Below are 15672 nucleotides of genomic sequence, written 5' to 3' on the forward strand. Positions count from 1 at the left end.
AGGAAAATGCATACGGGACCAGCTGCCATAATATAGTCTTCCCTCCATACCTGCCCCTTCATTAGGTGTTTGGGGAGTGGATTTGGAAGGCTGTGACAGAGCTGGTTGGTTAATGGGGGTCCCACAGGTACCTGCTTCCTTCCATCAAGCAGCAAGTAGCAGAGGAAGGAGGCAGTAAATACCAAACTCCCTGTTCACCCAGTTGCTCGCTGCCGACATTCTCTTGACTGTTTCAGGTCATTGACGAGACTCTGGACGTTAAGGAAATGATTTTCAATGCCGAGAGAGTTGGAGGCCTTGAGGAAGAGCGGGTACGTGTTTAGCTCCAGAACCTAAGGTTTCCTGTCCATCTTAGGTATTTCTCCTCTGGACCTTCTCAGTTCAAGTAGAAAGCGGGAGAGATGCCTGAGTTAATAAGGGTCCCTCATCCCCAGCTTCCCATACTTTTGGATAAGAAAGCTAAAATTAAAATCTCCATGGAGATGGGGAAGAGTGGGCGTTCTCCACATATGGGTGGTTCCTGCAAAGCAGGATCTTGGTGCCGCTTTGGGTTTTAGGGGCTCGACCTTCCAGGAGCGTGGCCCTCAGTGAGTTACTTGCCTCACAGCTGCCAGATGGTCACTGGGACTTTGTTCCACGTCTGCTTTATTACGTAGGAATCCGTGGGCCCACTGCGGGAGGACTTCAGTCTGAGTAGCAGTGCCCTCATTGGCCTGCTGGTCATCGCAGTGGCCATTGCCACAGTCATCGTCATCAGCCTGGTGATGCTGAGGAAGAGGCAGTATGGCACCATCAGCCACGGGATCGTGGAGGTGAGGAACTGGGCTGCTGAGGGCCTGCTCTGCACTGTGGTCTGGGTGGGGGGTGGGAACCTGTGGAATTAATAGGCATCTTCACTCCTCAAGTACTGGACATGCTGCTGTCTTCAGTTCAGTTACTCACTGGATTCCTAGGTCGTGTTTTTGGAAATCATCCCCTGCCACAAGGGGCTGTTGCCAACTTTCAACATTAATTTGGGCCTTGGCTATGAATGTCAGAAAGTCATGTGAACATTTTATGCTACAGAGAGTGAAAACTCTTTTCTCAGATTATTTCCTTAGTGTTCCTTTTTCCAGGTATGTTTTTTTCTTTTAATGGGGGGAAGGAGCAACAGGAAATTTAGAAAGTGCTGAAGCAGACTGTTTCTGTTCTGTTTTCTGCTGGTTACTGAACTTCTCTTGCCACTCATTCCTTAGTGAACAGTGGGAATGTCCAGAGTCCCTTGATCCCCACGTATAAATACAGTAAGGACCTTAATGAGTGCTGGGAAATTAGTGCAGATGCTGGTCTTAGTTATTTGTGTTTTGTTTGTTTTGGTTTTTTGGAGACAGAGTCTCGCTCTGTCGCCCAGGCTGGAGTGCAGTGACGCGATCTTGGCACACTGCAACCTCTGTCTCCCGGGTTCAGGTGATTCTTGTGCCTCAGCCTCCCACCTAGCTGAGACTACAGGTGTGCGCCACCACGCCCAGCTAGTCTTTGTATTTTTATTAGAGATAGGATTTCCCCATATTGACCAGGGTGGTCTCAAATCCTGACTTCAAGTGATCCACCCGCCTCAGCCTCCCAAAATGTTGGGATTACAAGCATGAGCTACTGCACCTGGCCAGTTACTTGGTTTTATCTCCAGCTGGAGACTGGCCTAGCTGTAGAATTTCAGAGCTGAAAAAGACCAGAGATCCCCTGGTCCCACTGTCTGCTTGCTAGCCTACTGCCGAGTGGCTTGCCTTGGCTGGCCAGGTAGTAAGCAGTGGCGCCGAGCCTTGCATGTCACCATGGTGCTGGGAAATCCAGTTGACTGTCATCTTCCGTGAGGGCTAAGCTTTCAGGGCTCTCGTTTCGAAAGCATTGCCTCTTTGATCCCCTTATTTTCTTTCTCCTGTGTTTCACCACCGGTTCTCATTTGGCCTGTCCGGTGGGAATGGGCTGCTGGCTGCATTTGGTCCTCAGGGGATTGTGCAGCAAATGGCTCAGGTCTCCCAGCACCCTGTGCAGGTCTCTTCCCAGACACCACAATGACCCTCAGGTTTTGTTCTTCCAGGTTGATCCAATGCTCACCCCAGAAGAGCGTCACCTGAACAAGATGCAGAACCATGGCTATGAGAACCCCACCTACAAATACCTGGAGCAGATGCAGATTTAGGTGGCATGGAGTGTGGCAGCCCTGGCGGAGGGGTGCAGGCGGGCTGGAAGATCCCACGATTCCGATCGACTGCCAAGCGGCAGCTGCTGCCAGGGGCTGCGTCTGACATCCTGACCTCCTGGACTGTAGGACTATATAAAGTACTACTGTAGAACTGCAATTTCCATTCTTTTAAATGGGTGAAAAATGGTAATATAACAATATATGATATATAAACCTTAAATGAAAAAAATGATCTATTGCAGATATTTGATGTAGTTTTCTTTTTTAAATTAATCAGAAATCCCACTTCCATTGTATTGTCTGACACATACTCTCAATATATAAATGGGAAATGTCGATTTTCAATAATAGACTTATATGCAGGCTGTCGTTCCGGTTATATTGTGTAAGTCAACTCTTCAGGCTCATTCACTGTCCTGGCTTTTATTTAAAGAAAAAAAAAAGGCAGTATTCCCTTTTTAAATGAGCTTTCAGGAAGTTGCTGAGAAATGAGGTGGAATAGGGAACTGTAATGGCCACTGAAGCACGTGAGGAGACCCTCGCAAAATGATGTGAAAGGACCAGTTTCTTGAAGTCCAGTGTTTCCACGGCTGGATCCCTTTGTGTCTCCATAAAAGTCCTGTCACTAAGGACGTTAAAGGCATTTTATTCCAGCGTCTTCTAGAGAGCTTAGTGTATACAGATGAGGGTGTCTGCTGCTGCTTTCCTTCGGAATCCAGTGCTTCCATAGAGATTAGCCTGTAGCTTATATTTGACATTCTTCACTGTCTGTTGTTTACCTACCGTAGCTTTTTACTGTTCACTTCCCCTTCCAACTATGTCCAGATGTGCAGGCTCCTCCTCTCTGGACTTTCTCCAAAGGCACTGACCCTCGGCCTCTACTTTGTCCCCTCACCTCCACCCCCTCCTGTCACCGGCCTTGTGACGTTCACTCAGAGAAGACCACACCAAGGAGGCGGCTGCTGGCCCAGGAGAGAACACGGGGAGGTTTGTTTGTGTGAAAGGAAAGTAGTCCAGGCTGTCCTTGAAACTGAGTCTATGGATACTGTGGAAAGCTTTGAACAATTGTGTTTTCTTCACATGAGTCTTTGTAATGCTTGTACAGTTGATGTTGATGCTCACAGCTTCTGCTTTTTCTTTCTTTTTATTTTAAATCTGAAGGTTCTGGTAACCTGTGGTGTATTTTTATTTTCCTGTGACTGTTTTTGTTTTGTTTTTTTCCTTTTTCCTCCCCTTTGACCCTATTCATGTCTCTGCCCACTATGCACAGATTAAACTTCACCTACAAACTCCTTAATATGATCTGTGGAGAATGTACACAGTTTAAACACATCAATAAATACTTTAACTTCCACCGAGACTGCTTGTTTCATTGACTGTGGCATTGATCTGCGTGATGGTTCTGCCCCCTGCCTCCAGGAGGGTGATACCTTCCTTCCACGAAGGACCCCAGCTGCACCTCACAGGCGGAAATATGTCTACTCAAGCCGTGACTCTAGGGTTCCAGTGCCATTTTGCATTTAGAAAACAAAGTAAGAGGGAACGTCTGCATAGAGCATTTGTCTGGCAAAATTTAGGCTACTGATATTTATTAATATGAGACTTCTTAATGCTACTGGAAACAATGAGTAGGGCTTGTGGCTGAATTTTCAGAGAAATGCTTGCAGCTTCCATTTGCTTAAATAACCTGACACTGGGAGGTCCTATCCCCTCACTGATGGGGGTGTTTGGTTTGTTGCCTTGACAACTGCTTAGAGGGCTTTCTGCCTGGGCCCCGTTTTATCTACTGAGCTAAGATTTTTTTTAATGCCCAGCTACAGGGAAGAGGGTCAGTTCAGGGGTAAATCTCAGTCCCTACCCCAGTTTGATGCCAGTTTAAATATACAGAGTAGTTATCAAGGTAATGTCATATATACCTGTGTGTGGATGTACATGTGTGTACATATGTGATGAATCTTCCCGAGGATACTGGACTGGGGAGTGTTTTATGAGCCAGGAAAGCATTTTGTGAGTCAGGTGAACAGGTTGGTTCTTCATAATGATTACCACTTCCCCATCAGCCTCTCCCTTCTGCCTGCATTGGTCACTGAAGTTGCTGCCAGGAAAGCCCTGAAGAAGAGGGAACTTTTTTGTTTTTTGAAACCAGTTTCTGCTGGAGTGCTCTGAAGAGTGTTATCACCTGACCCTCTGCAGTATCAGCTGGAAACTGATCTCAGGGTCATTCTAATTTCAAAGCTAACAGACCAGCTTCATTGATTTTAGTGCGTGCCATGTACTAGCTGCCTCCAAGTCAGAGCCGCATCTTTGTCTTTTTTTCTTTTTTTTTGAGACAGAGTCTGTTGCCCAGGCTGGAGTGCAGGGGCGCGATCTCAGCTCACTGCAACCTCTGCCTCACAGGTTCAAGCAATTCTGTCTCAGCCTCCCGAGTAGCTGGGAGTACAGGCGTGCACCACCATGCCCGGCTAATTTTTTTGTATTTTTGGTAGAGACAGGGTTTCACCATGTTGGCCAGGCTGGTCTCGAACTCCTGGCCTCATGATCCACTCGCCTTGGCCTCTCAAAGTGCTGGGATTACAGGCGTGAGCCACCACGCCCAGCTCCATTTAGTCTTAACCTTTTGAGGCATTCCTCTCTTCCAGAAAGGACGCTGAGGTCTTCCACGGAGCAGTAAGGGGTGCAGCAGAGATGCAAACCCAGCTCGGTGGGTTTGCATCCTTTATTCAGTGTACTTCAGTCCTGGGGGAGGCAGGGGTGGGGGCATGGCAGCCAGTACCCATCCAGCTGCTCAGCTCTCGGGTCTCTTACCTGTTAGCCACATTCCTGTTGCTTATGGGTTAGAGAGGAGTTGGGGGCTGGTGAAAGTGCAGGGGTTTCTATTTACACGTTCATTACCCAAATGGGGTCATTGCAGAGACAGTCGGGGTTAGCTGAGAACGGGGGAGGCCTGAGAGATGACGTGGAAATGAATGAGAGGCAGGGCTGCCGGGCGGCCTCACCCTAGGCTGGCTCCACTCTGCTCCCTGGTGGCCCACCCACCTCCCGGGAACTGAGAGAAGCTCGTCTCCTGGTTTCTGCCTTGGTGACTCAGCCTTGACCTCTGGGGAATGTAGCACTGCCTACCTTGCGGCCAGCCTCAGGTGCTGACAGCCGACAGGTGCGAAGGTCCTCCTACCTGCCTGTCTGCTTTCAGTTGCAAATCAGAGCCCAGCAGCTGAGGTTTGAGCCAGGACATCGGTTGCCCTGATCTCTGGTTTCTGTTGCTGTGACAACTGACAAAGCTCTTTAGGAGGTGCAGATGAGGATGTAATGAGTCCCTAAGGTTTGGAGAGGCCCAAGGGTCCACTATCGTAGGAGCAGGCGAAAAAGTATTTAAAAAAGGAACATGCTGTCTCGCGGTACTTTGAAATCCTAGACATAGGATGGATACAGGGAACGGGAAGGGACCTTATGACTCCTGATTATTTCACAGCTGAAACATGGCCACAAGCTCACACGCTGTTAGGTGCAGAGCCAAAGGCTGTGGTTATGTACAATGGACTCTTTTCTGGGGCAAAGGGTAAAGCGGTCTTTATAAGACAAGGAGATGGGTGTCAGCTGGTATCTTCCCTGTTACCGCCTATGAAATAAGGGGAAGTCGTGTCTGTTCTGCCCTCTGTGGGTACATACTTTTGACAGGCAGTAGCAACCATGGACTTGGTTAGTGCATTTCCACTGTGGGGCAGCCCAGATACCCAGAGAATGCGACAGGAGACATGAGTTCCCCCGCCCCCGGCCCCCAGAGTCCTTGAAATGGATGGGGCATCACTTTTTTTTTTTTTTTTTTTGGAGACAGAGTCTCACTCTGTCGCCCAGGCTGGAGTGCAGTGGCGCAATCTTGGCTCACTGCAAGCTCCACCTCCCCGATTCAAGCGATTTCTCCTGCTTCAGCCTCCTGAGTAGCTGGGACTACAAGTGCGTGCCACGACGCCTGGCTAATTTTTTGTATTTTTAGTAGACATGGAGTTTCATCGTGTTAGCCAGGATGGTCTCAATCTCCTGACCTTGTGATCTGCCCGCCTCGGCCTCCCAAAGTGCTGGGATTACAGGTGTGAGCCACCGCGCCTGGCTGGGGGCATGACATTCTTGAGGAATCTGTCAGAGATCTGTGGCCAAGATACAAGATAACCCAGATCTGACTGAATTTTTTTTTTTTCTTCAGATGGAACCTTGCTCTGTTGCCCAGGCTGGAATACAGTGACGATCACTGCAACCTCAGCCTCCCAGGTTCAAGTGATTCTTGTGCCTCAGCCTCCAGAGTAGCTGGGATTATAGGTGTGCACCACCACGCCTGGCTAATTTTTGTATTTTTTAGTAGAGATAAGGTTTCACTATGTTGGCCAGGCTGGTCTGGAACTGCTGACCTCAAATGATCCGCCCACCTCAGCTTTCCAAAGTGCTCGGATTAAGGCGTAAGCCACCGTGCCCAGCTTGGTTGAACTTAAAATTTTGAAGTTCCTGCCTCTTTCTGATTAGAGCAGTGCCCTCCATCAATAAAACATTTATAGTGTGTACTATATATACAGTTGTTTTAAACTATGTATAGTTATTTTAAAATTATCGGCATGTATTATAAACAGAAACTTGGAAGGCATAAAAAAGATGAAATACTTTTTCCAAATTTTATTTAATAACAGTACAAAGTCTTTTGGGTCCAGTCAAATATTGCTAGTTTTAGTGCAGGCAAAGTGATTGCTTTCATTCTCTCCTTCCTCTCTCCTAACGGAAGTTCATATCGTTGATTCAGATCTTCTTAGTGTTTACCTACTGTCTTCTATTTTTTTTTTTTTTTCTTTTTTTTCTGAGACAGAGTTTAGCTCTTGTTGCCCAGGCTGGAGTGCAATGGTGCGATCTCGGCTCACCGCAACCTCCGCCTCCTGGGTTCAAACGATTCTCCTGCTTCAGCCTCCTGAATAGCTGGGATTACAGACATGCGCCACCAGGCCTGGCTAATTTTGTATTTTTAGTAGAGACGGGGTTTCTCTATGTTGGTCAGGCTTGTCTACAAACTCCTGACCTCAGGTGATCCACCTGCCTCAGCCTCCCAAAGTGTTAGGATTACAGGCGTGAGCCACTGCGCCCAGCCCTGTCTTCTATCTTCTCCCAATAAATGACATTGTATTTAGGTTTCTCTAGACAGTGAAGGTTTCTCAGACTTTCCTTGTTTTGATGATCTTGACAGTTTTGAGGAGCTATTGGTCAGGCATTTTGTAGGATGTCCCACTATGGGGTTTTGTCTGATGTTTTTCTCATGGTAATGCATGGGTTATGTGTTATTAGGAGGAAGACCACAGAGGTAAGGTGTCCTCCTGTTCCATCAAGGGTACACACTGTCAACATGACTTACTGCTGTTGATGTTGACCTTGACCCCTGGCTGAGGTGGTGCTTGTCAGGTTGTCTAAAGTTAATCTTCCCCTCCCTGCACTGTCACACTGCACCATGTGCAGCCCGAACTTAAGGTATGGGAGTTATGCTCTCCCGTATCTTATTTTTGTAATCGTGTTTTAGTACTTTGAAAGAGAGCAACTAGAAAATCTGTTCGAAGGTCAGTTTGTTGCAATACTATATTTAATGGCTATCAAAACTGAAAGAGTTCTTGATTGTGGCAACAATTTCATAGGTGTAGATATGTGTCAAAACTTACCAGATTGGACACTTTCAATATGTGCAGTCGATTATACCTCAATCAAGCTGCTTTTAGTTTAGTTTTGTTTTCTGGTGTGTGTGTGTGTGTGTATGTGTGACGGAGTCTTGCTCTGTCGCCCAGGCTGGAGTGCAGTGGCACGATGTTGGCTCACTGCAGCCTCCACCTCCTGGGTTCAAGAGATTCTCCTGCCTCAGCCTCCCATGTGGCTGAGACTACAGGTGCCCACCACCACACCCGGCTAATTTTTGTATTTTTGGCAGAGACGGGGTTTCCACATGTTGGCCAGGCTGGTCTCAAACTTCTGACCTCAAGTGATCCACTTGCCTCAGCTTCCCAAAGTGCTGGGACTACAGGCATGAGCCATTGCTCCCGGCAAGAAAAAAATAATATTTGTATTTTGTGAGCAGAAAAATCTACATATATTACACTATGAGCAGAGCTACATTAGAAACATCTGTGCTTTCATCCAAACCTCCCATACTCTAAAGGTTGTTTTTTACTTGTTTCTTCAAATCTGTGTATCTTCTAACAGTATTTACTGACAGAAGAATGGATTATAGTGTTGCCATATCCTTTTCTGTGGTTTTTGTTTGTTTGTTTTGAGATGGAGTCTCACTCTGTCGCCCAGGCTGGAGTGCAGTAATGCGATCTCGGCTCACTGCAACCTCTGCCTCCCAGGTTCAAGCAATTCTTCTGCCTCAGCCTCCCGAGTAGCTGGGACAACAGGCACCCACCATCACGCCTGGCTAATTTTTGTATTTTTAGTGGAGATGGGGGTTTCACCATATTGGCCAGGCTGGTCTCGAACTCCTGATCTCATGATCTGTCCGCCTTGGACTCCCAAAGTGCTGGGATTACAAGCATGAGCCACTGTGCCCGGCCTTCTGTGTATTATTTCAGCCACTTTTACTGTGGCAAGAAAAAGTGATTCCACCATGGTTTATGGCTTTTTGCCTTTAGCATTTAATGAAGAAATCTCAAGCTGTGCATTTATCATTTCTTAATGAAACTTTGTAAATTACTAAATCGAGTATTGCATGACTAAGCACTGAAGAGATTGTAGTGGTTTGTCTTCATGTACTGGGCATTTAAAGTTTAAGTCTCATTAATCCCATTGGCCTCATAATATTAGTTAATACCTCAAGACCCAACATACATTTACAGTGAAGAATATCACTATTAATAGTAAGTGTAAATCCATGGTCTTAATAATTGAAACTTTTTGGGGAATGACGTCTTAGATGGTAAATGTTTTCAGCTGATGACTGAGCTCAGAATGCAAACAAGTGCATCAGCAGACTTTGATTTTAATGAAACCTGTGTATACCCCACGCGGCACCCTGGGCCAGGGAGCAGGCTGGGCCAGAACTGCACGTATTAGATGGAAGGAGGGATGAACTTGGATGTGCTGATGATGTGGACAGGGCAGAGGAAGTCAGAGAAACACAGAGCATCAAACAAGTGGCCCACAGTGAAATGCATTTCCAGAACAAACTCCCAGACTCCACTCACATTTCCGTGCATCTGCATTTACCCAGTTTAGGGACACTCCAGTGTCTCTTGAACAGCCCTCTTAGATTTGGAGACTTTCCATCTTTTGAGTCCTGCCTACCTCAGGCAGAAACCAGAACTCTCCTTCTCAGCTCCCTTGTAGGTAGGGCACAGACATGTAACTTAGGATCTAATGAGATGCACTCACAAGAGACTTACTCAGGAGGCAACAAAGAAAGGACGCAGGCACTGCAGTGAGCCCACTTTCTGGTGGGATGCAGGTGGCAGTGTCCTGCTCCTGGGGCAGCAGCGGCAGCGGCACTGGTGAGTGGGTCTGGGCTCAGAGGATGAGCTCTGATGGTATCAGCTTGGGCGGGAGCAGTGGGGGTGTCCCTGCTGCCTTGTGGTGTGCCTGGGACCTTGTTTCTGGCTCTGTTTCCTCCTCTCCCAGCTCTCTGGCCCTCCCAGACATTCTGTGAATCTCCTAACAATTTTAAAATAATTTCCTCTTTTTTCCCTCAAATTAGCTATTCTATTGTTCGTGAGCTCCAAGTTGACAAAAATTCCACTAAGGGCCAATTCACTGAACTCTAATGGGAAAGTTGTACCCGTTGCCTTCATTTGATAAAGGAGACAGAGTTTAAAAAAAAAGTGATGTGAGAACAAGAATTATCAGTGTGAAAAAGAAAATACAGATCTCAGCTTGAATAAGTCAGTACTCTGTGGTCCTAAATTAGAATTGGGAGTATCAATATGAACATGATGGGTGTTTTATCTCTTTCACAAAGTTCTGGCTTTGTCTACCAAAAGCCCCAGAAACAAGGACCAGCTAGAAATGAACATCCCCTTGGAGGATCACTTTTCACAAAAAGCTATTAGGATGTCTTAAAGAAACAGCTGATTGCATGTGTGGGCAGGAAAAGTACAAGTTGAATCTGCAACATCATACCAGAAAATAAACAAAAAATCAAAGATGACAAGAATTGGGTCAAAAGGACTCAGAGCTGACTTAAAGAAGGTCCCAGTGGCCAAAGAGAGGACACTTTGAACATCAATAAGAATAAAAACAGCAATGAACCCGGACATATCAAATATTTGTTTAATACCAAGAGTTCATAATAATACAAAAACAAGCAAAACACAAGTGGTTTGTGAAAGCGGTTTGTGAAACCCTCGTCTCCACTAAAAATACAAAAATTAGCCAGGCGTGATGGTGGGTGCTTGTTGTCCCAGCTACTTGGGAGGCTAAGGCAGGAGAATCCCTTAAACCCAGGAAGTGGAGGTTGCAGTGAGCAGAGTTACTGCCATTGCACTCCAACCTGGGCGACAGAGCAAGACTCCATCTGAAAATAAATAAATAAATAGAGACTTAGGCATTTATCCTTCCTTTCCTATACAAACCTTACCACTGGGTAACCAAATAGATGATAAGAAATTTCACTTTCTAGAAGTATTCCAGAAAGTAAATAAGCAAGGAATGAAACATTGAAATCTTGCTGTTACCATTTCCTCACAAATTTAGAATTCAAGCACAGAGCTCACAATATGAGACAACCAGACACGTCACCTGTTGAAGAACACACCAGCCCCTGTGAAGTCATCTTCCCTCCCGAAAAAGCAAAGCTTTATCTGCTCGCGCCTCTGGATATGACAGTTTGTGGGGAATACAAAGGACAAGGAACCTATGAGATAGACTACACTATGAGAACACAATCAGCAAAATCCTGACTGCAGGAAAGTCTCCAGAACAAATGATTTGGTTTCTTCAGTAAATAAACTGTAAAGGAGGGTGAAAAAGATGAAGTGGGAACCTAAAGATTAAAACTGACTGGCTGGGCATGGTGGCTTACGCCTGTAATCCCAGCACTTTGGGAGGCTGAAGCGCGTGGATCACATGAGGTCACGAGTTCGAGACCAGCCTGGCCAACATGGTGAAACCCATCTCTACTAAAAATACAAAAATTAGCCAGGTGTGGTGGCGTGCGCCTGTAATACCAGCTACTCAGGAGGCTGAGGCAGGAGAATTGCTTGAACCCAAGAGGCAGAGGTTGCAGTGAGCTGAGATTGTGCCATTGCACTCCAGCTTGGGTGATAGAGCCAAACTCCATCTCAAAATAAAATAAAATAAAATAAAATTTAAATTTAAATTGGCCAGTCACGGTGGCTCACACCTGTAATCTCAGCACTTTGGGAGGCTTAGGTGGGCGAATCACGAGGTCAGAAGTTTGAGACCAGCCTGGCCAGCATGGTGAAATCCCGTCTCTACTAAAAATACAAAAAATTAGCCAGGTATGATGGCGGGAGCGTATAATCCCAGCTACTTGGGAGGCTGAGGCAGGATAATCGCTTGAACCCGGGAGGTGGAGGTTGCAGTGAGCTGAGGTTGCACCACTGCGCTCCAGCCTGGGTGACAGAGCGAAACTCCATCGCAAAAATAAATAAATAAATTAAATAAATAAATAAATAAATAAAATTAAAATGATCTAAAAGACATTGAAAACAAAAAGCAGGCAAACAAAAAGCAGGCAGAAAGTAAACTATGGTGCAAAGAGAGTCAAGCCTGGATTGTAAAACCATATAAAGAAAAACAAGGAGGGGGCATGGTGGCTGACACCTATAATCCCAGCGCTTTGAGAGGCTGAGGCGAGAGGATTGCTTGAGCCCAGGAGTTCAAGACCAGCCTGGGCCACATGGCCAGACCCCTTACCACAGGGAGAAAAAATCTTTCTATACAAGATGGCCAAAAAAAACCCCAAAAAGTTAGCTGGCGTGGTGGCGCACGCCTGTGGTCCTAGTAACTCTGGAGGCTGAGGTGGGAGCACTGCTTGAGCCTGAGAGGTCGAGGCTGCATTGAGCTGTGACTGTACCATTGCACTCCAGCCTGGGCAACAGAGAGAGACCATCTCAAAAAACAAACAAACAGCCGGGCGTGGTGGCTCACACCTGTAATCCCAGCACTTTGAGAGGCCGAGGCAGGCCGATCACGAGGTCAGGAGATCGAGACCATCCTGGCTAACACCGTGAAACCCCATCTCTACTAAAAATACAAAAAATTAGCCGGGCGTGGTGGCGGGCGCCTGTAGTCCCAGCTACTCGGGAAGCTGAGGCAGGAGAATGGCGTGAACCCGGGAGGCGGAGCTTGCAGTGAGCCGAGATCGCGCCACTGCTCCCCAGCCTGGGCGACAGAGCAAGACTCTGTCTCAAAACAAACAAACAAACAAACAAAGCAAAACAAAAAACCAAGGAAGTAACCACAATCCATGTCAGTAGAGTGGTCACTCTTACTGGGGAGAGGAGGGATTGTTTTGGGGACGGGCCCATGGAGGGCTTGGCATGAGGGTTGGCAAGGTTCTATCTCCTCTCACATCTGGTCTTGTTTTTTTTTTTTTTTGAGAAGGAGTCTCGCTCTGTCGCCCAGGCTGGAGTGCAGTGGTGCGATCTCAGCTCACTGCAACCTCCACCTCCTGGGTTCAAGCAATTATTTGCCTCAGTCTCCCGAGTAGCTGGGATTACAGGCACGCGCCACTACACCCAGCTAATTTTTTGTGTTTTTAGTAGTTTTAGTGTGAGCCACTGTGCCCAGACTCATATCTGGTCTTCTATGGAGTTGCCTTATAATAATCCAGTAAGCTGTATATTTGTTTTATGCTGATTTCTATATTTCCACCACATTTAACAATAAAAAAATTTGTGACAACAGTCCCGGCACGGTGGCTCACGCCTGTAATCCCAGCACTTTGGGAGGCCGAGGTGGGTGGATCACCTGAGGTTAGAAGTTTGAGACCAGCTTGACCAACATGGAGAAACCCCATCTCTACTAAAAATGCAAAATTAGCCAGGCGTGGTGGCACATGCCTGTAATCCCAGCTACTTGGGAAGCTGAGGCAGGAGAATCGCTTGAACCTGGGAGGCAGAAGTTGTGGTGAGCCGAGATTGCACCATTGCACTCCAGCTTGGGCAACAAGAGCGAAACCCCGTCTTAAAAAAATAAAAATTGTGAAAACATTTACTTACATTTTTCCTTATTCATGTGGTCTTTGAATAATTTAACAAAGACTGGTTGACTGCGTGCTGGGGATGCTAACAGACACTGGTCCATGCCTTTAGGAGTTTTGCGCCTAGAGAGGGAACCATTCTCTGTAACCACAAGGCCTAGAGTGGAGAAGAGAGGAAGGAGAGCTTGCAGGACTGTGTGTAGCCCACAGGAGAGATGATGGTGACATGGGATAGGGACACAGCAGGAGGGAAAAGCAGAATTAGACAGGTTCCAAACATGTTTTGAAGGTAGAACCAACTGATTGGTGATTTGTTTGTGTGTTTGTTGTTTGTGGGTGGGTGGGATAAGGAAAGAAGAGAAGTCAGTGATGTCTTCTAGAACTGGTTGACTAAATGGATGAGAAAGCCCTTTGCTAAGATAGCTGGATCCAGAGTAACATAAACAAATGGGTGTTCCTGGCACACAAACCCGCTATGCTGCTGCAAAAGGAGGGGTCATCTTCTCCCCCACATTCCTAGAACATCATCTTTTGTTTAGACATGGGGTCTCACTTACGTTGCTCAGGCTGGAATACAGTGGCTATTCACAGGTGTGATCACAGCTCACTGAGGCCTCAAACTCCAGGGTTCAGAGATCTTCCTGCCTCAGCCTCCCGAGTAGCTGGAACCACAGGTGCATCCCACAAATCCTGGCCTCCTAGAGCATAACCTTTCATCTCATAGAGCTGAATGAGCATCTTGCCCGCAGAAGTGCTCAGTGCTGTCATTTGAATGCTATCCATATGCAATGCATCAGCTGCAAATTCAGATGAAAAGGAAGCCATGCAGAGGCCAAGACCTTCTCCCTAGGACCACTGTGCCACACCAGCTCATTGAAGTGCAGGAGCGAGGAGGAAGGAAGTGTAGCCATCAACTATCACATCAAACCCATTTGGTTTAATCCTCCTGAAATTATGATATGCTGGCTGGGCGTGGTGAGTCATACCTGTAATCCCAGCACTTTGGGAGGCCAAGGCGGGTGGATCACCTGAGGTCAGGAGTTCAAGACCAGCCTGGCCAACATGGAGAAACATCTCTACTAAAAATACAAAAATTAGCTGGGTGTGGTGGCAGGCACCTGTTATCCCAGCTACTCGGAAGGCTGAGGCAGGAGAATCACTTGAACCTGGGAGGTGGAGATTGCAGTGAGCCGAGATCCGAGATTGTGCCATTACACTCTAGCCTGGGTGACAAGAGCAAAACTCTGTCTCAAAAAAAAAAAAAAAAAGAAAAGAAAAGAAAAAAAAGAAATTATGGTACGCTTTTGTTTCTAAACTCGGTGAAGAGACTCAGTAGCCGACAGCTTACTTGATGGACACTGATCAGCTCCACGGACTGTCCTCACTCACTGTCTCCAAACAGCATTTTCAGTGCTCTTATGTGTATCAGGAAGACCAAAATACACTATACCATAAGTCCTAACTGACGGAAGAGATTAGTTATTAACTTCTGGGGAAAGTTAATCATATTCACTTTGATACTTTAGCTGAATTTGGATCTCACTAAGGGGAAGGGGCCAAGTCATTGGGGATGGGGTGGGAAGGACCGTGCAGGAACAGGCAGCATTACCTCAAGGATACTAAACACCTGCATTTAGAAAGTGCATTTTCCCCACGAAGCACGTTTGACAGGGAAGCATGAGGGCTGTGCCAAGACAAAAGCAGAAGTGGTTCTAGGTGTCGAATCCATATAAACCTTTTTGTTTCAGAAGGTTTAAGTACATTTATGGATGCCAGCTCCATAACCGGTTCATTTGGCTTTATTCTGTTCATTCTCAACCTCTACCACACCTCTTTGCTGTTTACACTTTTCTTCTTTATTGAAGGAGCATGAGTCGCCTGCAGGCCTGGCACAAGCTGCTCTGGCTGGGTTTGGCCCTGGTCTCCCCCCGCCTTGGATGGCAGCAGAGCACTGGCTGTTTTACACTTGGGCTGGGCCTACCTCACATGGCCCCACTGGCTCCCACATTGTCACTAGCTTCAGCCAGTGTCTTTTAGCCTGTGGGCAGGTCCACATTTGCACACCTTCTAAGTGGTCCCAGCTGCAAGGACATAGGGGCTTGTTGGACATGCCCTTGAGGGGGTCCCAGGGACACAGATGTGACTTTCTCAGCAGGCAGTCCTGGAACCAGGAAGAGGATGGCTCCCTGGAGAGGAGTGATGACAGCTTTGTAGTGCTGGGGCCGGGGAAGGGCCAGTGAGGGGGTGGTGGAGAAGGCACAGTGGGTGGTGAAGGTTGGGTAATTTGGTCATGAGTCACTCTTTCTATAGAAGAGAAATG

The 15672-nt window shown here is 46.9% G+C and overlaps 1 protein-coding gene across 4 annotated transcripts in view; it reads left to right on the forward strand.

The window, feature by feature from the left end:
* The window catches only part of APLP2 (amyloid beta precursor like protein 2), a 73669-nt gene extending 70133 nt beyond the window's left edge, over nucleotides 1-3536 (forward strand). For all 4 annotated transcript variants that reach the window (XM_054440493.2, XM_054440494.2, XM_054440495.2 and 1 more), the window contains 3 exons: nucleotides 237-311; nucleotides 657-812; nucleotides 2078-3536. In XM_054440493.2, coding sequence (XP_054296468.1) covers nucleotides 237-311; nucleotides 657-812; nucleotides 2078-2179 — 333 coding nt within the window. In that variant the 3' untranslated portion in view covers nucleotides 2180-3536. The remainder of the gene's footprint in view (nucleotides 1-236; nucleotides 312-656; nucleotides 813-2077) is intronic.
* Nucleotides 3537-15672: the final 12136 nt, after the last annotated feature.

Source organism: Pongo pygmaeus, chromosome 9 (genome assembly GCF_028885625.2).
Source record: "Pongo pygmaeus isolate AG05252 chromosome 9, NHGRI_mPonPyg2-v2.0_pri, whole genome shotgun sequence".
Classification (NCBI taxonomy): domain Eukaryota; kingdom Metazoa; phylum Chordata; class Mammalia; order Primates; family Hominidae; genus Pongo; species Pongo pygmaeus.